The 27,165-nt window shown below is 37.5% G+C and overlaps 2 protein-coding genes across 2 annotated transcripts; one reads left to right on the top strand and one right to left on the bottom strand.

Moving 5' to 3' along the window:
* Positions 1 to 644: 644 nt before the first annotated feature.
* LOC122124494 (gametocyte-specific factor 1-like) lies at positions 645 to 11,680 on the top strand (the record flags this gene model as incomplete). The annotated part of the gene is made up of 4 exons (XM_042699205.1): positions 645 to 745; positions 1,571 to 1,697; positions 2,342 to 2,425; positions 11,628 to 11,680. Coding segments are annotated over 4 exons (365 nt in total), but the record flags the coding sequence as incomplete, so codon positions are not given.
* A 10,969-nt stretch (positions 11,681 to 22,649) lies between these two features.
* LOC122124493 (heat shock transcription factor, Y-linked-like) lies at positions 22,650 to 24,275 on the bottom strand. The gene is made up of 2 exons (XM_042699204.1): positions 23,766 to 24,275; positions 22,650 to 23,342 (listed from the first exon to the last, which is right to left on the bottom strand). Exons 1-2 carry the CDS (start codon positions 24,273 to 24,275, stop codon positions 22,650 to 22,652), a joined length of 1,203 nt encoding a protein of 400 aa, XP_042555138.1.
* Positions 24,276 to 27,165: the final 2,890 nt, after the last annotated feature.

The following is a 27,165-nucleotide window of genomic DNA, read 5'->3' as shown; positions in this document are numbered from 1 at the left end:
TCTAAAGGAATAATTCCTTGCTATTGTTATTATTATTATTATTATTGGAAGTAAGAATATTTCAGAGGATTGATTTGAAAATATCAAAATATTAATTCACCGAACATATTTTCCTCCCCATCTCCCTGCAGGACTTGTTGTCACTTACCTCCCTGTCAGAATGGAAGACATAGTTGGTATATGTTTTCTCTTTCTTCTTAAAATCCTGTGAACTGTTTATTTACAGGGTGTCTTTGGAACTCACATTGGTGTTTGATTTGATTTAACCTGATGATGTCCTAAATTTTAGACATTCTGCATGTTCTAATTTTGAATCATAATAAATATTTATTATGCTGCAAAAAGCATATTATTCATGGGCCTACAATCTCATGTTTAGTCTCAGCAGGCAATACTTCCAATTGGGACATTGTATTAAGTATTGGGTTTAGTGCAAATTTTCCCAAATGTACAACTCATATTAACCCAACTCAGATTGACATTATCACTCAAGGTTCAGGTAGTGTCATTCTAATTTCTACAATAATATTCTTTAGTAACATTTTTGAATCTTAACTTCCTTCAGGTGGCTTTGTCTAATGCAGGGGGCGGGTTTATAATTTTCAAGTGCCTTTAAAATTTCAGTATACATTTTTCTCTTTGAGATGAATCTGCGGATCCTGAGAGGCTACTACCATGCCCCTATGATAAAGGCCACAAGGTGATGGCCCGCCGGTTCCCCTACCATCTGGTGAAATGCAGAAAGGTAATATTTAGCATTAAATTCTGTGCCTGTCAAAATTCTTCAGTCCTTGGTTGAATGAATTTTGTGAACAGAATATGTACAATTGTAGGAAATATATCTGAGTTAACTGTGCAGAAGTTATTACATGGGAAGAAAGAGGAGGGTTGATTTTTGGTTCTGTATTCTCAGTTATGGGGAAATGGACACTCCTAGAATGGTGGTCCATCTTTTTTATTTGTAGAGCTCTATGATACATTTTTCGGTTGTTCACAAATGCATTGAAACTATGTGTCCTATAGTTGATAATAATCACACAAGGTTTCCACTGTTACTACTGACAAGTTGCAAAATCCAAAAGTAATAATAATTTTAAATATCTGGTTGAAACTGTACAGAACTGTAAGGCATTATCTTGTTACAGTTTATTCAACATGATTTTTTGCTATTTCAGTTAGTGATCAAAATTAATAAAAATGGAGATATTTACTGTATATCCACCCCTATATGTGAGGTGGTAATTTCTATGTTGATGTTCATTGCTTCAATTTTGACCCAGTTTTGGGTGATAGATTGCCTTCTCTCAAAATTTTGGTTGCTGCTCTCAGAGCTAGAATTCTGGGCCAGAAAATATACTTCTTCCTACTTTTGCCTAATCTTACGGGATCACACATCACACTGGGAACATTTTCAAATATTCCTTTCATCATAGTCTCCTACGTATTTACCTGCCATATCAGTCTTCTAGTTTGAATAAAACATGGATATATTCTTGCATGTAAGTAGATTGCCGAATTTGTCATTTAAACCATTCAAACCATTTATTATATTTGTGTATTTGCTGTGCAGAATCATCCTGACATTGCAGCCAAATTGGCCACGTGCCCCTTCAATGCTCGCCACTTAGTTCCTCGTGATGAGTTCCGTAAGCACATAGCAAACTGTGTTGACAAAACTTGCATTGAGGATTTTGCAGGTAAGACTGACATCTAAGACATCTCCATCTCACTAAAAAAAGAGGGGGCACTATATTCACTCACAAGGTTGTTTTTTCAAACAACTGTCATGTGTCAGCCTCGGTGCTTTCACTTCAGCAGAGCAAGCTTCCTTTTCCTTTAAGGAATCACCACAGGTGTGGTATACAACTTTTGTCCCATAGTTCTCTTTCCTATCTCCACAATAATTATTTTGGTAGCATAAAAGCTGATTCTCCGTAATTAACTTTTTATTTATTTTATTTTTTTGTTTTTGTTTTGTTGGTCATGGGACCTGAACTCAGGGCCTGGCCCTGTCCCTCAGCTATTCGGTTCAAGGATAACACTACCACTTGAGCCACAGTGACAATTCCTGTTTTCTGTTAGTGTATTGGAGATAAGTCTCATAGATTTTCCTGCCCAGGCTGGCTTTGAACCACGATGATCAGATCTCAGCCTCCTGAGTAACTAGGATTACAGGTGTGAGCCACCGGTGCACAGCCTCCGTGATTATATTTATGTCCCTTAGTTATTTGGAAGTGAAGCCAAGCAGAGTTTGACAACATTCAGTCAAATAATCAGTAGACACACATAAATAAAATGTTAGTGATACAGAATATCTTGTCACATACCTGTTATCTTGTAGTCAACTTCGCTTCAGACCGTGCACAAGAAAGGAGGTCTGAAAATACATGGCAATGCCCTCCCTGTGAGGAAGACTGGGATAAAGGTAAAGAACTCCTGAATTTTTAGGTTTCTACCATGGCTAAATTGCAATTTACTTAGTTATTGCTTATAATATATTTTCTTTAAAATTGACACAAGAAGTTTCCCCAAATATTCAGTAAATTCTACTCATCCTCATACAGGAAGCTAGGCATTCCTCACTGTGGTGTACAAAACCATGTAAAAAACAGCATGATTTAATTGTCTCCTTTATGTATTAAATTATTTTTATATATATTATGAAATTAAATATTTTTCTATGTCAGTCATTAAAGGTACTTGACACTTTTTTAACCAATAATATCACCAATTATGTGTTTCTTCCTGTGGCAGAATCATTGGATCACCCTAGTCCACCTTTTGTGTGGGGCAAAATCAAATCCTGTAGCCACAACAGGTAAGGGAAATGCTTTTATCATCTGATATAATTTTCTCAGACAGAAATGAAAGTAAACTAATATGGTAGGGTTGAAAAAACATTTTGTTCTCCATACTCCTAACGATTCCTATCAACAAGGAAAGTTACTGAGTATTTACAGACACTGTGACTCTAGGGCCCAATATTTTTCTCATATTTTTTGGCCCATTTCAATTTTGGAAAGAACTGGATAATCCTCTTTGTATCAACTAAATTATTATTTTGTAGTTTCTTTCTACTTTCTCAGATCACACTTGACATATAAATATTTAAACTGAGAACAGAGATTGAAAAAAATTATAAGAAAAGAAAATTGTTCTGTGGCCATATATACTCATTACCCGAGTATTAAAATAACTGAGAAAGTACTCCCAATATAAATTTGTGAAGAGAAGTAATATGACCTTCCATCATCTAATTTGTTGGGAGTTCTATCTAAATGACAAGTTTTTTTAGAAGAATTAAATAATCACATTTGATGATGAATATGAAAAGAAATTATGATTTCAGGGTAATTAGTGACTAAATGTGTTCTAGAGCTGATTTTCACTAGCAGCACATATTGTTCTTTACATTTAATGTTCCTGAAGGCTTCCAAGTGTAGTAATTAAGACAGAGATAGAACATTCAAAAGTTGTATCTTTAATCATTCAACATTCTTATACCAGTAACTTATCAGATCAGATCTTGAATATCTTTATAGAAAATCTTAATAGTAGAATGAACTTGTCCTTGTATTGTTGGAAAGTATCATTTGTGGTGTGAACAGTTTTATAGAGTGTGAAAACACATATAATTGCTAACCACCACAACGTTAGAAATACTGTAAATGAATAGCATCATATACTGAGCTTGCAGGGAATATTTCATTCACTTTAGATTCATGAAGTTGTGTAGATTGCCCAAATTAGCCCACCTCTTCTTAGAAGACTGGCAATGCATTCTAGACATCTGACATATGGACATGCATTTATTCTCTCTTCAGCCCTGGAAGCAAAAAGATCCTGGAACTTAAGAGTAAATTGGTCTCAAGTCAAAATTGCACCAAGAGCCCAACACATGTTCTACCCTGGAAAAAACAGTAAGTAAAATTGGGTGAAATCATTCTTGTTTTCTCATCAGAGTCAAAAATACCACAATCTTCACTGTGAATTAAGTTGTGAGCACTAGTGTTTTTGGATGATCTTGAGAATACAATGTGAGAAAGACTAGTGTGGATTTAAACTTTCTCCCTGATACCTCCTTAAATACTTTCCTACTCATGAAAGAAATATAGTAACAGAGAGACAAGAGGAACATGGATACAAATACCAATTTCAAAGACATCAGGAAGATGTCTGTAAAATAGGATGTGTCTAGGCTTTAGAGTAGGTGGTTTTTATATCTACCTACTAACAACTGATACCAGTAGGATACTATGACGTGATTTTATTGTGGTACAAACTACTCTCACCCTGGCACCAGTAGATCACGCTTGTAATTGTAGCTATGCTAGATGATCTGAGGATCATGGTTCAAGGCCATCCCTGGCAAGTAAATTTCTCAGGCCTATATCTGAAATGAAGCACCAAAATCCAAAAACTATAGCGAGAGTTTGAGTGGCTTAGCATTTTTCTTGATGAGAAACTAGACTTTGAGTTCAATGTTAAAGTCCAGCACACACAAACAACTTCCCATATACTCATAAAAAAGAATACTAATTTAAAAACAATCACATATGTCTTCAAGTCATTTGTATTTCCAAATCAAGTCATTTAGTTTCAAACGCAATATTGTCATGTAGAAATACATCACTGGCTCTCAGAACACATTAGAAGACTGCAAATTAATTCAGAAATAGCTTTCAAAATATTATTGCATTTCTGCGAAAGTAGTGACACTACTCTGTCATTTAATAACATCTGCATTATTTTGCAGCACAGGAGGAAACAATGAGTAGCGGAAACTTTTAAGCATGTAAGTACACAGAGATAGTTCACTTTTAGATAAGATATTACTGAGACAAATCTAAATGTAATGCAGTGAAAATTAACTTTACTCACATATGCTACCATGAGGGACATGCATAATGGTACATCTGGCCAAACAATACTGTCACTTCTTTGGTGGACTTAGTTTCACCAGTCAGCTGTGTTTTCAGCTAAACATAAATTTGCTCATGAAATTTTTCCAACCATCCACCAACCAAATAATTTTTGGTAGGCTTCATTCTCAGATTATGTACTATTGTACATTTTCACCTTTAAAATTGACATAGAGAAAACCCCAGTGTGGTGCATTAGTGTATTTCCCAAATTTAAATGTTTGTCAGAGCAGCGAACCTGAACCCATGTTAATTCAAATGGGATACCCTTGTGTAATTAATGCCCCATTTGGTCACTCATAATTACTATGGAGTGGAGGAAGAATAATACAATAGAGATTACGATTAAAAAAAAAAACCTGTGAAAATTGGGGAGGCAAAGGTAGTGTTTTTTGTTTTGTCCCTGAATATTGGCTAAATCTTCATACTGCTTCATTGATTTGAGTGATCAGATATGTTTAAGTGTGTATGCTTAAGTCATCCACATATTTGTCCAATTCCATGTGTAATCCTCTGTGCTGTATGCTTATGGGATATTTGGTTCGACCACGGAGGAATGGCCTTATAAATAACTTTGATTCTTCTCCAAGAAAATGTCTTTACAGCATGAATGCTGTAAATTATTTGAACTGGGAGAAACAAAATATGGGTAACAACATGGCACCTTGCTATGATTGATGGTTTATCTGGTTAGTATCTGAGTTAAAGTCTTCCTGTTATGAAATTAGCATAAAATGTAGGTGTTCTAGCATGTTCAGCTTTGACATGTTTTTTTGCTTAGAGTTCTCAAAGTGATTAACCTTTGAGAAAAAGGTTGTACCATCATTAGTTACTGCTAATCTTTTACCTCGAGCCTTTCAGTGTTCACAATAAAAGATGGGATTGTTATATTTTTTTAAAAATATATCATTTGTCAGATACTGTTCTATGCAATTCACTACCGCCACTAGAAATTATGTTTGTCATTTCCCTGAAACATGGGTTTTTTGTACTTCTGGATGGAAACCTGCAGATTTGCTTGAGCATATGGCCATGGTATTGCAAGACCTAATTCTTTTGTGGGGGGGACCTAATTCTTATAATTTTCCCTGGTGATTGCTCTCTTACATCCCTTCATGTTTTATATTTCATTTGTAATATAACTTGCATCATTATTTTATGACTGTGTGTTACTTTTGGATTATTCTCATATAAAAATTCATATTGCTGTGTAATTTATCTCTTTTTAATTACTGAAAAGAGAGTACAAATAACAAATGGATTTAAAATCGTCAAGACAAAATATCCAAGCTGGGTATTGGGTTGTATTTTTTTTTTATTATTGTGAAAACACCCTACAGAGGGGTTACAATTACATGAACAAAGTAATGAGTACATTTTTTATCAAGCATTGTTGCCTCCTCCTTGGTTTCCCTTTCTCATTCCCCTCCCCCCTCCGTTGAGTTGTATTTTGTATAGTCAACATGAAATTTTTCCTGATTCTGTCTGTGATTCATGGTAACTCTCCAGTGGTTATGTAAGACATAATTCAGCAAGGCTTCCAATGCAATTTTGAGATAGAAGAGGTGACCTTAATAATTAAGCTTTAAACAAGTGTACCTAAATGATTGATGTAGTGGATAGTCAAGAATAAGATTTCACATGTTCAACTCAATTTGCATCTGTTGAGACAGATGATATCAAAAGATAAGCCTTCATATAGTATCCACACAGATGTCACTTTTCCATAGATATGCAAGTTGCAGGGAACATCATTTATTTGTGGATACTTGGCAATGTGTTATAATTGAAAACTTGGGTGTAATTAGCAGTAGCACAGAAAAATACTTATTTTTTTATTTTATTTGTTTATATCTGTATTGTAAAAATGTTGTACAAGGGGTTACAGTTACATGAGTAGAGTAATGAGTATATTTCATAGCGAGCATTGTTACCTTCTCCTTTGTTTTCCCTCTGCCATCACTTCACTCCGCGCCTCCCGAACTACTGCCCCAACCCCCAGCCCTGACATTGTGAAGTTCATTTTCAACATAGTGTCCTGTACATCTGTCATCACAATGAGTCAGCCTGCATCCTCATTTAAGCATTCCACAATATCCCTTCCCCTCCCCAAATTACAAAAATGTATATAAAAGATGCAGGACACTGGCATCAAATCTAACAGAGGTTATACCATGGGGGAAGAACATACAAAAAAATAAAATAAAAGAAGCACACAGTGCATTATAATTACATTAAAATACTAGCAAGAAAGTAAAAACCACTTTTATCCCTGTCTTGGGGTATATTTTGCTTAACATTATATCATGTAGTCATATGTACATAGCTTTTTGACCTTCTCAGCTTGTCCTAGACATACACTAGTTATTGCTAACAGGGAAACCATGGGACCTATGTTTCTTTTGGCCTGGCTTACTTCACTTAATATAATTTTTCCAAGTCTTTCCATTTCCTTACAAATGAGGCAATGCCATTCTTGCTGATGGAAGTTTAGAATTCCATCATATATATATATCACATTTTCTTGATCCATTCATCTACTGAGGGGCATAGGGGTTGGTTCTATATCTTAGCTATGGTAAATATTGCTGCGATAAACATAGTTGTTCTGGTAGCTTTAGTGTGGTCTTCTTTGTGACCATTCAGTTAAATGCCCAAAAGTGGGATTGCTGGGTCATAAGGGAGCTCTATGTGGAGTCTTTTGAGGAACCTCCATACTGCTTTCCAAAGTGGTTAAACAAGTTTACACTCCCACCAACAATGCATAGAGTTCCCTTTTGGCCACAAATCCCCTCCAGCATCTGTTATTGCTAGATTTCTTGGTTATAGCCATTCTAACTGGGGTTAGGAGGAATCTCAATGTTGTCTTTTATTTGCATTTCTTTTATGGCTAGAGAAGTTGAGCATTTCTTCATGTATCTACTGGCCATTTTTATTTCCTCTTCAGAGAATTTTTTTTTTTAAGTCTTTAGCCCACTTATTTATCAAGCGGTTGTTTCTTTGAGGATTTGTTGTTGGGAAATTTAATTTTTTGAGTTTCAAGTATATTTTAGATATGAGACCCTTGTCTGTTGCATGGTTAGTGATGATCTTCTCCCAGTCTGTGGGATTTCTATGGATCTTGCTAGCTATGTCCTTTGCCTTGTAGAAGCTTTCCAGTTTCATGCAATCACATTTGTTCAACCTTTCTTTGATTTGTTGTGCTTCTGTGTCTCTATTAAGAAAATTTCAGCCTGTGCCAAGGAGCCCCATTGTTTCTTCTATTCCCTCCTGTAATGTTTTCGTGGAATCTACTTTTATTTCAAGATCTTTGATCATTTGGAGTTGATTCTAGTTCAGGGTGATATATAAGGATCTAGCTTTGGTTTTGTACCAGTGTTTAACCAATTTTGCCAGCACCGTTTACTGAAAAGGCTGTCTTTCTTCCATTCTAATTCTTTAGTTCCCTTGTCAAAGATTATGTAGGTATAGATCTGTGAGTTCATTTCTATGTCTTCAGTCCTATCCCATTGGTCCTCAGGTCTATTCTGTCAAGCTGTTTTGATTATCATGGCTTTGTAGCAGAGTTTGAAATTTGGAATTGATATTTCTCCAACCTTGTTCTTTCTATTAAGGATTTTTTTTTTTGCTTTTCATGGTCTTTTATTCCATATGAATTTTTGGATTGCTTCTTCTATTTCATTGAAGAATTAGATTGGGATATTGATATATATCACATTGAATTTGTAGATAGCCTTTGGCAGTATTGCCATTTTCATGATGTTAATCCTTACAATTCAGGTGCATGGGAGGTTTTCCCACTTGCTTAGTTCTGCTTTAAATATCTTTTTCAGGTTTTTAAAGTTTTTATCATAGAGGTTGATCACTTCTTTGGTTAATTTAATTCCTAAGTATTTTATTTTTTGTGGGGCTATTACAAAAGGGGTTGCTTTCCTAATTGCAGCCACACTCTTCTCATTGTTGTCATACAGAAAAGCTATTGATTTCTGAGGGTTAATTTTATACCCTGCTACTTTGCCAAAGTTTCTGATGAACTCAAGTAACTTGGGAGTGGAGTCTGTGGGGTTCTTTTTTTTGTCAGTTGAGAGCTTGAACTCTGGGCTTGGGCACTGGCCCTGTGATCTTCAGCTCAAGGTGAGGGCTTCACTGTTTGAACCACAGCACCACTTCTCATAGACTTTTCTTCCTGGGCTTGCTTTGAATCCCAATCCTCAGATTTCAGCCTTCTGAGTAGCTAGGATTACAGGCGTGAGCTACCCACGTCCGGCTTCCATGGAGTTCTTTAAATACAAGATCATGTCATCTGCAAAGAGGGACAGTTTTACTTCATCTTTCCCTATTTGGATCCCCTTTATGTCTGCATCTTGTCTTATTGCTGTAGCTAGGCATTCTAATACTAGGTTGAAGAGGAGTGGAGAGAGCGCACATCCTTGTCTCATTCCTGAATTTAGAGGAAATGGCTTTAACTTTCTGCCATTAAGTATAATGCTGGTTGTAGGTTAGTCATATATAAACTTTTTTGTATTGAGGATTTTTAATGGCTTCTTAGTTTTTCCAGAGCCTTCATCATAAAGGGGTGTTGGAACTTGTCAAATGTTTTTTCTGCATCTGTTGAGATAACCATGTGTTTCTTACCCTTGGTCTTGTTGATGTGATGAATTATAGTAATTGATTTCGTATATTGAACCAGCTTTGCATCCCTGAAATAAATCCTGTTTGATTGTGGTGTATGATTTTTTTTTGATGTGTTGTTGAAGTAGATTGGCCAAGATTTTGTTGAGAAGTTTGCATCAATGTTCATCAAAGAAATGGGTCTATAGTTCTCTTTCTTTGATGAGTCCCTGCCTGGTTTGGGGATGAAAGTTATGCTGGCCTCATAAAAAGAGTGTGATAGTGATTTTTTGCTTTCAATATCATTAAAGAGATGGAGGAGTATTGGTGTGAGTTCTGCTTTGAGGCGTTGTAGAATTCTGCTGTAAATCCAACCGGTCCTGGGGTTTCCTTGGGTGGAAGGTTTTTATTTCTGTTTTTATTTTGATGCTTGATATGGGTCTAAGTTGGTTTAGTTTCGACATGAAGATATTTGCTAGAAATTTCTTCATATCCTTCAGATTCTCAAACTTATTAGCATAAAGGTTTGCGAAGTATCCCCTTATCATATTCTGAATCTTGGCTGTTTCTGTAATGATTTTCCATTCTCTTCTCTGAGTTTATTTATTTGGGTGTGTTCCCAATTTTTTCCTCATAAGATTTGCTAAAAGTCTGTCAATTTTGTTTATTTTTTCGATGAACTGACTCTTCGTTTTGTTAATCCTTGCTATAGTTTTTTTGGATTCTAATTCATTTAATTTGGATTTGATTTTAATTGTTTCCCTCTACTGGATTGGGGTTTAGCTTGTTCTTTTTCAAGGAGCTTCAGATGCCTCATTAAATTGTTAGTTTCAGATCTTTCCAATTTGTTGATGTAGGAACTTAGAGCTATAAACTTGCCTCTGAATACTATCTTTGCTGTGTCCCAGAGGAGCTGATAGTTTGTGTGTTCATTTTTCTTAAATAGCATGAATATTTGAATTTCCTTTGTAATCTCTTCCATGACCCATTGGTGATTCAACAGTGTGTTGTTCAGCCTCCATGTGTTACAGTATTACCTTGGTGGCTTTTGGTGTTGATTTCTTATTTTATTCCCTTGTGGTCTGAAAGAAAGCAGGGCATAATTTCAATGTTTCTGAATTTGGACAGATTCGATTTGTGGCCTGAAAGCTGGTCTAGTTTGGAGAATGTTCCATGTGCTGCTGAGAAGAAGGTGTAATCTGATGCTGCTGAAATATTCGGTAGATGTTTATTAAGTCTAGTTGATCCATGCAGATTTTAAGATCTTATGTTTCTGTGTTGAATTTTTGCCAGGTTGATCTATCTAGTGGGAATAGTGGTGTGCTAAAGTCCCTAACAATATCTTTGGATCTATGTGAGATCTGAGGGAAAGTAGTGTTTCTTGGATAAATTGGGTGCTCCATTATTTGGTGAGTAGATATTTAGAATCATAATATACTCCTCAAGGCGAGATCCATAATTAGTATGCAGTGACCGTCTTTATCAGTTCTCATTGACTTTAATTTGAAGTCTATTTTATCTGATATTAGGATTGCAACTCCCATCTGTTTATGGGGGCCATTTGGTTGATAGATTTTATTCCAGCCTTTACATGTTTATTTTTGTGGGCAAGGTGTGTCTCTTAAAGAAAGCAGATAGAAGGATTTTGCTTTTTGATCCAACTGGACAATATATGTCGCTCAATTGGAGAATTAATTCCATTAATATTGACGGTTAGGAAGGAGAGGTGTTTGTCCTGACCTTTTTATCCATTTTTGGGGGAGAGGAAACTGTGCCTTGGCTGTTATTGTGATTATGGATTTCTCTGTTTGTGGACTGTTTCATTGTCTATATTGTGTTCTTGTTAATTTTCTATATGTAGAACGTCTTTGAGGATTTTTTGAACAGCTGATTTAGTAGTGAATATTGCTCCAGATTTACCTTGCTGTGGAAGGTTTTATTTGTCCTTCTTCTATTAATGAGAATTTAGCTGGGTAGATTATTCTTGGTATACCTCTTTCCAGGGCACCATTGCTTTTATGGTGTCTGCTGAGAAGTCTGAGGTGATTCTGATTGGGTTACCCTTATATGTGATTTTTCCCTTGTCTCTGGCAGCTTTAAGAATTCTTTCATTAGTGGCCATTGATATGGTGTGGACTAGAATGTAGTGGTGGGATGACCTGTTCTGATCTGGTCTATTTGGGGCTCTAGCTTCTTGTATCTGGATGGGCCTGTCCTTTTGTATATTTTGGAAGTTCTCTGCTAAGATTCTGCTGAATATATTTCCTAATCCATTGGCTTCCCTCTCCAGGCCCTCTTGTATACCTATTATTCTCAAATTAGGCTTTCTTAAAGCATTTTGTATTTCTTGCAGTGATTTGTCATGCTTCTTAGTTTTGTTATGGCTATTTGTGTGCTATTTCTCTATGGAGTCTAAACTGTCTTCAGCCTCCAGTATTCTTTTTTTGGCCTCCTCCAGTCTACTTTCAAGGCTTTTTTACTTTGGTGTTTATCACCTTTCCTTTATGCTAGTCTTTTTTCTTTTTGGTCGGTCGTGGGGCTTCTGGGCTTGGGTGCTGTCCCTGTGCTCTTCAGCTCAAGGTGAGCACTCTACCGCTTGAGCCACAGCACTACTTCTGGTTTTCTAGCGGTTTATCGGAGGTAAGAGTCTCATGGACTTTGCTGCCCAGGCTGGCTTTGAACCGTGATCCTCAGATCTCAGCCTCCTGAGTAGCTAGGATTACAGGCGTGAACCAGTGGCACCCAGCTCTATGCTTGTCTTTCTTAATGGTAGCCAGTTCTGTATTAAGGTATTTTTTAAAGTCTTGAATAGATTGCCTTACCTCCTGGAGTTAGTTATCAGAATCTGCTTTCCACTCCTTATTCTGAGTTCCTATCTTTTATTAGATTCTTTCTCCATCTGCTGGAGTTCCTTTATATTTTTATTTGTGGAGGCCATGAAGTCATCTTCTGGTTGGTCTCATCATGTTCTCTGACATGTCTCCCTATGAAAGGTGTCCAATTTTTCATTCAGTTGGTTTGCCAGCCATGCTTTTAATCTATCTTGAGCATTATCATCTAGGTAATTCTGGGACTACTCTGTAGCTTGTTTATGTGGAGATGGTGTTGGAGTTTGTTGATTGGCCATGTTTCTTTTGTTTCTGTGGTTAGTTCTACCCATTTGAAGACAAGAACCACACTGGTATGAGAGTATGACAGTCTTTTAGGACTGGAGCCAACCTGGTGTCATGTAGATGTATAGATCTTAGGGTTTCATAGTTATGGGTAGGTGTTTTCCAATTTAGCTCTCTTTTTCTTTGCTTGGAGAGGATATAGTTGCTTCAGGGACCAGATTATGTATAGCTGTAACTTTTGAGCTAATCTGGGTTTGGCTGTTAAGTATCCTGCTCCTTAGAGTTAATAATATGGGCCCCTTGTACTCAAAATAGTCAAATGGAACCAATTTTGTAGTCAAATATAGAGCCAAATGAAAGTGGCGTCAGATAGAAACTGATCAATGTGCTGGAGCAGATGGAGAAATGAAGGATTAGGATTGGAAAGATATAAATTTAAGTTCAGAAGAAAACTTGGGTATAATGATAGTAGATGTGTAAGCACAGCTTAGGGGAGGGGGTAAATGTAGTAGTAGGAGAATAAAGACCTTGTTACCAAGTGTAAGAAGTGGAAAAGAATTTGAAGAAAGGTTATGTAGGGAGTAGCTTAGAGATCTAGGTGAAGATAAGAAAAATAAGTTGCATATGTGTATTTGGGAGACTTGCTGAGATTAGAAAATGATTATTCAGCTATTATTGGAAAGTCACTTAATCTAACTCCTGTAATTATTGTTTACACCCATAGAAGGAGGTGTTACTTTGTGTATAGAACTTGACAGGGTAGCTCTGATGGAGTAGTAGTATAATGTGCAGAGAGGAGAGAGTGAGAAAGGAAAAAAACTTGCAAATTAGGAAGAAAAAAATAATAATGAAAAATAGTGGAATAGCAAATTCTAAATCACAATACACATAAATAACAGAAATAAAAACAAACAAGAAATGATCAGACATAAAAACAAAACAAAAAAAAACAAAAAATTAAAGAGTCAGTTTTTTGGGTTCTTTGGGAGAGTTTTAGTCTCCCCGTAGTTCTCAGAGACGATTCCTTGTAGATAGAATCTTGTATGCCTTGCTGTAGTCCACTTTCCTTGTGGCTTGGTTGGGAGCAGATGGCCTTTTGATGGGGAAGGGTGCCTGCTATCTACAGTCCCACTATCAGGCCTGGTAGCAGGGAGTTTTTTTGGTTTCAGGTTTGTAGACTACTATCATAGGCCTAGAGTGGGGTTCCCAGGCTTTCCCAGGTAGCCACAGGAGCCTTAGAAACAGAACTTATGTCTGTGTTCTGTTCTGGTGTGATCCCTCCCTATTTGAAGGGGGCTTGGGTCAGAGGGCTATGGGATCCTGTAGAGAATTGCTACCTCCAGGGGATGGACCTAGTTGGATTACTTAAAAGGGCTATAGCTAGTGCTGCACTGGACCACAGTTCCTATGCTATGGTGGAAAGGTGGAATTGGCAGGTTATCAGTCAGAGAGTCTGGGTGTTGGCAAGCCCAAGTGAGGGGGTGGCTCTGCTGATGCTGAAGGGTCTCCTCTGTGGTAGCCAGGGGAATCCTGGCACTTGGAGGACCGAGTGAAGGTTGGTATAGCAGGCTGGTGTGGACTGTGGATGGTCGTGATGGTCTGTAGCAGAGGCAGTGGGAGGTGGCATGTGGAAGTGGGCAGCCTTGTGAGTAGCAGACTGCAGCTACTAGGTGTGGCAGCAGCGAAGCCTGCAGCAACTTGGTGGTGCAGTGGCTGCGAGAGCCTGGGGTGGCAGCAGGGAAGGAGCAGGTTCAAGCACAGTGCCCAGTTGGCAGGGAAGTTGCCCCATAGCATAGTGGTGGATTGGCTGTGCTATGGTTTCCTGGGGGCCTTGTGCAAGGTAGGCAGGGGCCCGTGGGGATCCCTCCAGTGCTTGAGTAACGGGCTGACTTTGGGGGCTTACCTGGTGGTGCCAATTTCTGGTGATTGTAATAGCTATATTGCTGAGTTTTCTCCTTCCTCATAGCCACCCTGGGGGGGAGGATTGGGGTGGAGGGCTCCACCAGCTGGGAGGTCTTTACCAGATTCCCTCCTAACTTTCTGCAGGTATAATGTTGACCTCTTTCTTTAGTTTTGGGGTGCATCTCTGCTTAAAGTCTGCAGAAAATCCTGGAATGGCACGGTGCGGAGCCACTTGGTGCAGCTGTTCCACAGGGGTCCCATTCACTCTCTCTTTTCCCTTACCTAATTTAGTTGCTAAGACAGTCCTCTTGTAGTAGAAAAAGTCTTTAGGTATTTAGAGTTTGATTGGAGTGTATCTCTTGAGGTGAAGTGTGGCTGTGCCCCTAGATCTTCTTTTGGTGAGAGACACATAGTGGGCTACCTGTGAGAGAGCTGCCATCTTCCATGAATCTGAACGCACTTTGTTCTCTGACACAAATATGTTTGATTCTTTTATTAATAATGGGATATAAATAATGTATTTTTCCTATTCCTTTGCAGCGGCCACTCCTTGGGAAATCCACAGGATTCAATCGTATTTCATATTTCCTTAAGTCTAATTAAATATACTAAAAACGTGGTGACACGTGAGCAGATAAATGATTTCTGGTATCCAGCACCCAAGTCATCCTTACCCATTTTACTAGAGTGTATATAACTTATTTTACAAATTTAAGGACATGGATTATTGTCCCTCATTTGTAGTTGAGTCTACAAATAAACCCAGATGTATTTGTCGTTATTGCAATTTACTTAGTGTTTGTGTGCTGGGAGTCAAGAAACTCTGATAATGTATCTGAAATACATATTTATTTTGTATGGTTGAAGTGAATTGACTCTTTCTTCTTCAATTCCTTTTGCCCATGAATAGGATATTTCCTTTTATGCAGTATGGCTATAGTAATTAGTAGACATACAGTGGTACTTGATGTATTATAGAATTTACCCATGCACTTAAATATCCTGAAGGCAATTTGCAGAGCAATAGTTCTACAAGAGAGTAAGTAACCAATACTGTGGAGACAAATATTCTATTATACAAAATGGTAGCCCCAAAAAGGTTTCAATTTGCTCAAAGACAAGACAAGTTATTCCATAACATCTTGCATGTTAAATTCAGATTATTACTATACACAAAATAGAGTCCCAAATGTGTCACCAGTGTATGGCACTGGATGGAAAGTTGACACCATATTATGGGATTAAGGTTAGGGTTAGGGTTATACATTACCTCAGACTTTATGGTCCAAGAACCACGGTCCTCTGATCTCAGCCTCCCCAGTAGCTAAGACCAAATGCATGATCCACAAGAATATACAATTTTATTTTTCTCCTAAACCCCTACTTCCAACTTCTGTAAGAAATTGTACTTTATCCAAAGCAGTATGGGGAATTTATTGTCACTGCACAACATAGTAGGTACTGACACCAACAAATAAGTTAAAATGACAAGGACTGCTTAACCTACAAACAGACATATATTCAAGCATATTGCTATGGACTGGATATATCATCCATGCAAACTGCCAACAGAGAAACCTCAAACCTACATAATGGCATTGACCAAGACTTAACAGACATTTATAGAATATTTCACCAAGCAGCATCCGGGTGCACATTGTTCTTAGCATCTCATGGGACAGTCTCCAAAATAGGTAAAAATTTAGGTCACAAAGGAAAACTGTGCGAATTTAAATGAGATTGAAATTAGGCCTTGTATCCTGTGGGACCACAGGAAATAAAATTAGAGTGCAACACAAAATTTATCTTACTAACTGGAGACCCAGTGGGTCCTTTAAGAGATTAGAATAGAAATTCAAACGGAATTTAACAAGATTGAACACACAAAGTAACAACTCCTCTGGGAGTTAGAAATGGCAGTTTTCAGAAGAATATTCATAGTTCTGAGTGCCTACAAAAGAACCTTGAAACTCAGGTACATGCCAAACCTGAAGCAAATAATGAAAATTGAACCAGTGATATGAGATTGAGATCAACAGAACCAACAAAACAAAGGTTTGGCTATTTGTAAAAAATAACCAAGTTGACAGATTTCTTAGACCTAACCAAAAAAGAGAGAGAGAGAGAACTCCTCCAAGTAAGTAAATTTAGAGATGCAAATGGGAACATTATCTCAGAAACAAACAAGATTCAGAACATTTTAGGAGAATACTTTCCAAATCCCTTATACTAACAAATTGGAGAATATGGAGGAAATGCAAGAATTTCTAGAGAATTCTGATATACAAAAAACAAAACCAAAAAGATTTAAGCAACTAAAAAGTCTATAACAAATATTAAACTACAAATGGCAACAAAAGGCATCTGAAAAAAGAGCCCAGGACCCTATGGATTCTCAGCCAAAAACTCACTGCAATACTTCTCCAATAAAACAAAAAGGGAAGATCACAACCAAACTCTATGAGGAGAGCATAACTCTTATCCCCAAACAGATAGGGATTCATCAAAGAAAGAACTGTGGGGTTATTTATCTGATGAGCATTGATGGCAAACTTCTCCATACAATTATGGCCCACAGAATTCAACAACTAACCCCCCAAAAATACACTATGTCCAACCAGGATTCATTCCAGGGATGCAAACTTTGTAAGTCAGCTAATGGAATTCAGAACATCAATCTAAACAAGGACAAGAACCACATGATCATCTAAGTAGGTGCAGGGATGGCATTTGACAAGATTCAGGCTATGGAGATGATGCGGCTCTTGTCTTTGTTCAGATGGATGTTCTAAATTACATTAGTTGACTTATTTTCAAAATCACCTATAATGCTGGCTCTCAAAAACTTACACAACCACAAAACACTCCAAAATATCATGAAGACTGTAAATGACAAACCTGCAGCCAACATTATAGGTGATTTTGAAACATTAAAATCGAACTGGGCATCAATGGCTCAATACCTATCATCCTAGTTACTCAGGAGGCTGAGATCTGAGGATTGTGGTTCAAAGCAAGCCCAAGTAGAAAAGTCTATAAGACATCTCCGCTTAATCACTAGAAAACCAGAAAGGATGCTGTGGCTCAAGTGGTAGAGTGCTAGCCTTGAACTGAAGAGCTGAGTAATAAAGCCCAGGCTCACAGTTCAAGCCCCACAATCGACGGGAGAAAAACCAAACACATCAATCAAAGAAAGGCTGAAGAAATAGAGTTGCAGCAAACTGAAGCATTTTTGCCTGGTAAAGACAGAGCTTGCAAGATCCGTAGAAAGTCCACAGAATGAGTGAAGGTTTTTACTAGCTATGAGTGAGGCGATACCTAAAATACCTTTAGAACTCTATTCAAAATGATAACATCAGGAATGGAACAAGGATACCTTCTCTCTCTTCTCTTCAACAATATAGTAATGGTGCCCCTAACAAGAGCAGTATGGCAAGAAGAAAAACATAAAGGGGATCTAAGTTGGGAAAGAAGAGGTAAAACTATAAAGAACCAAATGGAATCCTTCCCTAAGTTATTGAGCTTATTTGAAAATCTGGCAAAAGAGATGGGTTTAAAATTGTCCTACAAAAATCAGTCATTTTCTATTTGCCAAGATCTATTTGAGAAGATCAAGACTGAAACAGGACTTTATTTTGTTAATTAACTTAATTCACTAATTAGCTCCATTTATTGTAGGAATTAAACAGTGATGTGAAGGGCTTCTATCATGAAAAGGTCAAATTTCTGAAAAAGAAAACATAAAGGAAGAAAACCACTGAGCCACCTTCCCAGCCCATCTGTGTATATTTTTAATCTAAATAATTGTGTAAAATTGAGTTCATATTTATTTGTTTTACATTTCAATAAGATTTCTGAATAAAATCTCAGACAATACTCTTCTCCTTTAACAAGTCTCAAGATGTTTATATCATTTCACGTGAGATGAAATACAATTACAATTCAGTACAGCAAAATATTATTACATTTTCCAGGATATAATTCCAAGACGTGAATTAAGACCCAAAAAAAGATAAATAGATAATTAGAGCCAGATTGTGTGAACATGTTTCTGAACAAAGTGACTATATTCTACTTTACTTCTTCAGCTCTATTAGATTTATTAATGACAAAAGAATGAGATGCCTGCCATTTGAAATATCTAGTGTTCTAGATTTGATAATGTTTTACAAAACTAATGACAGTCTAAAATGTGACAATTGTTAGATTAAAAACTAAATGTGAGGATTTTTTTCTTCCTTCTTATGGAAAGGATCCTTCTTATCTTTAGTTGATCCAACATACTTTAGGAGATACTAAGCAGGTCATACCCCTTTTCCAACTTCCAAACATTCATTTATGAAGGTTTACTTGGATTTTTGCTGTTTCTGGATTATCCAATAAAGAATGTATGTTAGCTACCTTAGTTATCTATCTATTTCTCAAATCCATTTTGATAGTATTGTCTCAAATAAGAGCTATTGTAGGGGCTGGAAAGGTGGCCCAGTCGTAGAGTGCTTGCCTTGCATGCCTGAGTCCCTGGGTTCGATTACTCAGCACCACATAAGCATAAAGAAAAAACCTGGAAGTGGCGCTGTGACTCAAGTGGTAGAGCTCTAGCCTTGAGCTTAAGAGCTGAGGGACAGTGCCCAGGCCCAGAGTTCAAGCCCCACGACTGGACCAAAAATAAATAAATAAATAAGAGCTATTGTCATATGTGAAGAAACATCAGAAATCTTGTTTCTCACAGTTTAGAAAGTTACATTATCAAAATTGTCTGTTATGCATGTTGCCATTTGGGGAAAAAAAACATTTATATTATTTTCCTTGAGTGGTTCATTTAGAGTGCACGAGTATATGAGGAAATTTGCTACAGAGTTCTACAGCAGAACTCTAAATAAACCTTTGAGTGTCAATAACCCCAAAGTTTCCTTTTCCTACATTTAAAATACTTCAGCAGAGATTGGGAGGAAGTTGGTGGAGGAGCATCTGGGGGATGAGTTCTCAAAAAGAAACCAGTTTCAGTGTTCTAAAAAAAAATCCAAGGCAGGAGGGTCACACCAAATGTCATCATAGTACAGAGATTTGGGCCAGAGGGGAAAAATTCAGGCAGCTTCTTTAAGGAAATAGATTCATGATTTTACTGGTGATAGCAGTGGTGGCAGAGGTGGTGGCTGTGCCTGCCACCATAGTAGCAAACAGAACCTGTGACCAAGTCCACTGTGAGTGAGCAGCTTCTATTCACCACCATTGTGAACTGAGTAGGACAGAAAATCTTCATACTGCTGATCACAGATAGATGCAGATTAAGGACAGCCCGACAAACAAGGGAAAGGTCTATCTCACAAGACATCTTTCCTCCTTCTCACAGAACATTGTTTGGAAGGGAGTTCCTCTTCCACCACCGGAGAATAATGCCAAATTTGATACTGGCAAAGACTGGGCCAGAGCCGCTAACAGATAACATGTGCCAGAGAAGCAGACACTGCAGAGCCATTTTTTCAAGAGGGCAAAGGAATCTGAAAAGTGGGACAAAACTCCACCCAGAGGAAAGTTGCCCTTCCCAGTTGAGACACACCCCACCCAGGGTAGGGGAATTTTCTTTAAAAGGTAAACACAGCCAGAAATGGCCGTGCCTCTCTGCAGCACCACAGCTTTTCCAGCTTCAGTAGGTAAAAAATTCAAAACTAGCCAGACGCCAGTGGCTCACACCTGTAATCCTCACTATTAAAAAGGCTGAGATCTGAGGATCACTGTTCAAAGCCAGCTCAGGCAGGAAAGTCTGTGAAACTCCAATGATCTGCCAGAGGTGCTGTTGCTCAAGTGTTAGATCACTAGCCTTGAGCTGAAGAGCTGAGGGACAGTGCCCAGGCCCAGAGTTCAAGACCTATGTCTGACCAAAAGGAATTCAAAACTAGATATAGCATAAAACCTGAGAGTGGCTCCAGGCTGGGCTGTGTGAATATCTCAGGAGCTAGCCAGTCAGGGAAAAAGCTACTGATTGCTGATAGGCCTCAACTCCAAGCTAGAAGAAACAGTCACCACCCTCTTGTGTGACACACACAGCAGTTCACCCTCCCACTGAACTAGTCTGGAAGAGCATCACAAAGTACTCATGCAAGTAAGGCAGGACTTCTTTCTGCCTGCTCAAACTGAATTGAGAAACCAACTAAGTTTCAGGAAAACTGAGCACCAGGAAACCAGAGGCTCCATCAAAAGAATGGATATGAACAGAGGGGAGACACAGATCCCCAAATAAATCGAAAAATTCTTTTTTCTAATTTAATTTTTTAAATATTTTTTCTATTTTTTCATTATTTTTCTCTCTACTTAATTGATACTCTGGTCATCCCCAGATACATAGCCAACAGTGATTATTAGGCTCCTCCTGCACTGTAAGTATGCATAATTCAGATACCAATTACTAAATTTGCAATTTCTAAAACTTAGTACCTTTAACTGTGGTTTTTAAATGCTTATATAACTTTTAAAGTTTTTCTTCTTTTCATTTTTTTCTCTTTTCAGGTTTTTCTTTTTGCTCTCTCTGAATTTAGGTCTTAGTCACCTTCCTTTTCTTGCTTTTCCTCCATAAATCCCTCTAATCTTATTTTCTTATAATTTTCATTGTATGTCTTAATTTCCAGTCCTCTGCCTCTTTTTTGATTTTCATAGTCCATTGATTCCCTAGTTGTTTGTTGATGAGCTAGACTATATCTGTACTCATTTTGAATGTGTCGAAGTGGCTCCTCAAGTTATCCTTTTGGTCCAGATTGATTCAAACCTCATGACAGATGGTTCACTGGTTACAACTTACATTATTACCATTCCTATATCAATTCCTATACCAAAATCCTCCCCCCATCAAAGAAAAGCAGAGATAGAGGAATACTTGTATATAATTTTCAACCTCTAAAATCGGTGCAAATATATGACCCAGGGTTGGATTTTGTCTTAAAAGTGTGTTCTGAGGTGGTATTGTTCCTAATTACATATCCAAAAAAGGAGAGATAGAGTAAAAAATAACTATCATTGATTGTGAGCTTCCAAAATCTGTGTAACTACAAGGCTCTGGGCTGTTGCTTGTTTTAAAATTGTTTTCCAGTGTAGAATTGGAGGTATTTTAATTTCCAAAACAGGAGAGACAGACAGAAACAGAGACACAGAGAGAGACACAGAGAGAGACACAGAGAGAGCAAACATACCTATCTTTGATGGGAAGCCTATAAAGTCTGTGCAACTACAGGGATATGGGTTGGTACTGGCCTTAAAATTGTGCTCCTGTGTGGAATTGCATATACTCTCATTCCCCACAGGAAAAAAGGAGAGATAGATTGGAAAATACCCATTGTTTATTGTAATCCTCCAAATTCTGTGCAACTGCAGGGCTCCCGGATGGTGCTTGGCTTAAATTAGTATGATGGCATCAAATTAGTTTTGCTTTCATTCCCAAATGGGTAGAAGCTAGAAACACAGGAAAAATGGATAATAAAGGAATCTCAACTCCCACTCAAGATGAACAGGCAACAGAGCAATTAATGAATAATCCAGAGGAGAGTTCTCAAATGCTCTACAAACACTACTGGCAAATATACTGATTTAAAGTGCATAGGTATGCATGAGTATGATGAGGTAAAACAAAGCTTGAGAGATGGATTCATGGAATCCATAATCCGAAAACTGAATGAATTCCAATAGAGCAAAAGGAAACTATAGCCACTCAACTAATGGATTTGAGAGAAAACCAAATCAATTTACTGTTCCTAATTTAGGCCTCCCTGTGACACATCTTAGGCTATTTCAAACATCCTGCTTTCCACTTTCTTTGCTATCATCACCTCTTCTGTATAAAAATCATTGACATGTACTTACTTCAGGATGGAAATGAAAGATTTCCTATAAAATGTCTGTGGGGGACCATATTTCAAAAGTTATGAAGTACCACAGCCTGCTGTTGAAAGAAAACATTTTCCACTCAAGGGTGTCCCTTAAATAAGGAAAAAAGAAAACATGTTAGTTAGCATGCCACTTTATTATGTAGGTAAGAGGGTTGCATGAAAATTTTAAGTATTTGCCAACACATTTTTATGTGTTTTCCTGACAAATCAAGTGCTCCGTTGGTAGATTAATTACTGTTAGGATGATGATCGTATAAGGATGATGTGTGATGAGCTGAGCTTGAAAACGGTGCAGCAGATGTATTGGGAATGGTGGGAATGAAGAAGCATTGATTGTGTGCTGGCAGTAGCAGGTTCGAATCAGTAGAAAGATTGGCGAATACATAAGGATATTGAGTTGGGATAACAGAAGGCTCCATCATTAGTCCAGGATTTCTATTTTGGAAGGTAGGTATGATCCGATATTGACAAGTTGAAGTTGTAAAATAATTTACAATGTGGCCATTAGCCTGGGTGTAGCTGTTGTTTGACAGCACATGAAAAGTGGCCACATGATTTAGAACTTCATGTTGATTTGATCTAATTGGTTCTGACGGTTGAACTGCTGATGATGTAAAAGAAATGTCATTTCTGACTAGAGAAGTTGAATTTTCAATCATTTGCCTGCTAGAAGGCTGCTTTATTGGAGATAGCAGTGAATTTCCTGAAGTTGAAAGGAAACTTTCTCCACTGTTTTCAGCAACTAAATGAGAATTGGGATTACTTACATTACCATCTGCTTCGAGGTGCTGCTTGTGGTTCAGAAGTGGAACCAATGAAGCAGCTGCTGGAGAAACATTCTTAATCTTGACTCTTCTTTTCATCCTTGCTAACAGTTGGGGACATCCTTGTTTAAAATTCGGATTATGGTAGCACAGCAACTAAAACCAAAGGAGAAAATCATTTGGAGGTATTTTAATCAGATACAGTGCCAAACCTAGTGGAAGAAATCAGAGACTACAAACTAATCTTCTTGATAGAGAAGTCAAAATTTGTAGATACGCTTTCATTACTTAAAATGTACTTAAAATGTGAAAACTTATTATTGCCTTAACGTTAAAACATTCTGTCTTTATAGCAAAATGAACATTTTAAATAGCTTTATTCAAAGTTCACTTGTAAGATTCAAAATTGGTAGCAAATTTTCTGTAAGTGCTAGATGTTTAAGGTGCAGGTTGTCAAGAGATAAAATTCTTTTCATAGAATTTCAAGTAATTTTTTTTTTACTCTAGTGTAGTGGAAGGCAAAACAGGTGTACAAATGACATCGGTTAGTACTTAAGTGAAAAAAGCCTAAGTAATTACCTTGGTTAAAACAGAGGCCTCTTTTTCTTCGGCAAGAAAGTCAACTAGAGAAGCAGATCGTTGAAATTGATGCTGAACTTTACTAAACCCATAAAGATTCAGTTGTCGAATTAGACTTTTCATACTTCTAGTTTCAAAAATTTTGAAAGGATACTTTCTTCCCAAAATTTCTTCCTTAAACAGATCTTCCTTAATCACAACAGAAGTTCCATCCTCACTCCACCAAATAGACTTGAATTTGTCACTTTCAACTATTTTCCAAAGTTTTCTGGGAAAAGTCAGGGAAACAAAATCATTGTCTTCATCTGCTTCCGAGACACAAAATGTGGAACGGAGTCTTTGGGCCCACGGTGTCTGAGACAAAACTTGGAAAGTAATTTCCTCAATCTTCGACCTTAATTCAGCCTCCTCAGTGAGTGAGCGATCACTCAGTGAAGGTAGATTGGAAGTATCTGATTCTGCGGAACCATATTGGGAAGTATCTGGCATGTCTGAAAATAATTCCTCCATCTCAATCTCTTTCTTCCTCAGTGACTCATACTATCTTCACAGTTCTGAACAGCTTAAATAGGCCTACCTACACAGATAGATAAAGATCTGCATAAGCGTTCTATGACATCACAGGAGGCCTTTTGTCTCCTAGCAACAGTTGGGTAGGGCAGTCAGAATCTGTCCTTACCACTCTGATGCTAATCCAGTTATCCTAAAATGGAGACTGATCGCTTGATACACCTGGAAGTTTCAAAATCCGAGTCATACAGAATCTTGGCAGTCACTAAGGCAACAAATCAATTGATCAGTCTCTTCAACACAAATAACGAAAATTGCTTTTTCCTTTACCAACAGACTTTCTGCATTCATGCTCTGAGTATAGGGCGGGATAGTTGGACATCCTAAATGTGAAACAAATTACTCAAGGAGCTCAATCATCATGTTGTGCAGCCTGTAACCATAGCTACTGAGGGTTTGCAGATGAGAGGAATACTGCTCAACTCCAGTCTGTGAAAGTAATTAAAGAGAATCTATCTAAAAAATTAATTCAAGTGCCAATTCAAGTTGTGTATAATCTGAACTTTCTGAGATGATTTCTGACTTATACCTACCCCAGGCATATAAAGATCTCTTCATTATCACCAAGGAGGGAAGGTACTTGTAGTGTCACAACCCAATAGAGTTGCAATTCCAGTAATATGACCTAAAAAATAATATGATTCTTTCCTTACAATATTTTGCTGTTAAGGTTATCTCTCAGCATTTTCTTTATCTCATTCACTTGTAGAGATGAAGAATGAAAACTTACTTAAATTGGATTCTTTGAGAAATTATGCATGATACCCTTTTCTTTTCCTAAAATTGTGTGCTGATTCATGAATACTACCTATGAAATAACAAGCACCACACAATGGGGCTAGTTTCCTAATGAGTGCTAACCATGCAAACATATTGCCTCCTATTTGTCACTGGTTCTGCAAAGGGCTCTGCCACTCAAAGAAACTGCTTCAGATTGGTAGGGGCCAGTCACTGGTAGGAGCATGTGAGTGTAATTCTAGATCCTGCACAGCCTGAGACAGGAGAATCAAGTGTTTGGGCTGAAATGATAAAGCTTTAGGTACTGAGTTCTAGCCTAGTAACACACAAATATAAACACAACCCTCCACAAACACACACAAAGCCATAGACACAAGCACCAATGAACATACAAAAACCTGGCTGCATTTGTGTCATCTCACTGTATTTGCAGATCTACCTGTAACGATTTTGATTTCCAAATTCACTGTCTGATTCAACTGTAATGTCTCATCTGAAGGAAATAAGAATCTCCTTAAGGAAGAATTACAGTTTTCTCTCACAAATAAATAGCCCTTATGTGATTGGAAGAGACTGACATGTTAAGAAGGGTCAAACTGCTTTCCTTAAGTCCACAATTGTTGAGAATAAATGTGTGTGTGAGAGCACATGCACGTTTGTGTATTTGGTATGTGTGTGTGCATGAGTGTGTGTTTGTGTTCCACAAATATTGACAAAGGGGAGAGATAGAGAATTAGAAAACTGCATTTGAACACTATGTCTGGGGACTCTCCCCTTCCTTTAATGCTCAATCTTAGCACTCCTCCACTGTGCCATATCTTCACTTCTGCCTGTGCTTCTTAATTATTGGATAAAATAAGGCTACGGTGTAGCCTTAGTTTGTATTTTGATCTCATTTAGAAGAGAGAGGATTACAGGCTTGATCTACTGGTGCCTGTCACTATTATTCTTAACAAAGTAATTTTAATTAGAAAACTATGTTCCCTTCTAAATATAAAAGTTATGAAATGAGTGGGTTATGTATAGACTAGAAGTACAGTAAATAGGTTCATTATCACCCCTTTCTGATCATTTTGTGTACTAGAAAAGATTCTGGCAGAATGATTTTTAATGTTATAGTAAGTAGATGTTTTGGCATATTAAGCCTAATGATTAAGAATATTATTAACCATGTATGTGTCAACTTGTCAACAATCATATTCAAGTATGAATTAGTTTTGCACATCACAACACCTTGCCTAAACACGGCTTTTGGACAGAACTCTGCAAATACTCCAGATTGATTTTCTCCATTTCTTCCCAGAAAACTGTCACACTTCATCCAAACTTATCACTTGCAATTATGTTCTATTCCCCAAATCCAAACTCACTCAACTATACTGGAAATTATCAAAGCCCCCAAAATACAATTTAATTTTACGTCCACATTTAAAACAAAACACAAAAAAACCAAAACCCGAAATTACACCAGTTCAGTTTTCAAAAAAGGTACATGTGAACAGAGAAACTGTTATATTTTGAATGGGAGGTACATGTTAGAAAGACAAATAAAGATACATTTAGAAAAATAGTGGCTAACTATTAAATGATAACTGTGAAATATCTTCACTTCTGCCTATGGAAATAATAAACTATAAACAACACATTCAACATAATCAAACTAATTCCTTTTTCATATCCATCTGTGTGTCCAAGCAGTATTGCCTCTCTGACTAAGATTTAGAAGACTAAAATTTCAAATGGCCTTTTTTTTTTATTGTGAAAATACTGTAAGAGGGGTTACAATTACATGCCAAGATAATGAGTACATTTCTTTTTTTTTTTTTTTTTTTTTTGTCGGTCGTGGGGCTTGAACTCTGGGCCTGGGCGCTGTCCCTCAGCTCTTCAGCTCAAGGCGAGCGCTCTACCACTTGAGCTACAGCGCCACTTCCGGTTTTCTGGTGGTTTATTGGAGATAGGAGTCTCAGGGTCTTTCTTGCCCGGGGTGGCTTTGAACCGCGATCCTCAGATCTCAGCCTCCTGAGTAGCTAGGATTACAGGCGTGAGCCACCAGCGCCCGGCATGAGTACATTTCTTATCAAGCATTGTAGCC

The sequence above is a fragment of the Dipodomys spectabilis genome, unplaced genomic scaffold, assembly GCF_019054845.1.
Source record: "Dipodomys spectabilis isolate Male_0828 unplaced genomic scaffold, ASM1905484v1 ptg000236l, whole genome shotgun sequence".
NCBI classification, from domain to species: domain Eukaryota; kingdom Metazoa; phylum Chordata; class Mammalia; order Rodentia; family Heteromyidae; genus Dipodomys; species Dipodomys spectabilis.
The sequence above is the reverse complement of the archived record's forward strand: the minus strand, read 5'-3'. Positions and strand labels throughout refer to the sequence as shown.

Bases quoted from the DNA above. Each gene is read 5' to 3' on its own strand.
- LOC122124493 (XM_042699204.1), bottom strand. From the start codon at position 24,275: ATGGAGGAATTATTTTCAGACATGCCAGATACTTCCCAATATGGTTCC. The intron at 23,343-23,765 runs GTAATTACTTAG...CTTTGGTTTTAG, and splicing joins AGGCCTCTGTTTTAACCAAG to TTGCTGTGCTACCATAATCC.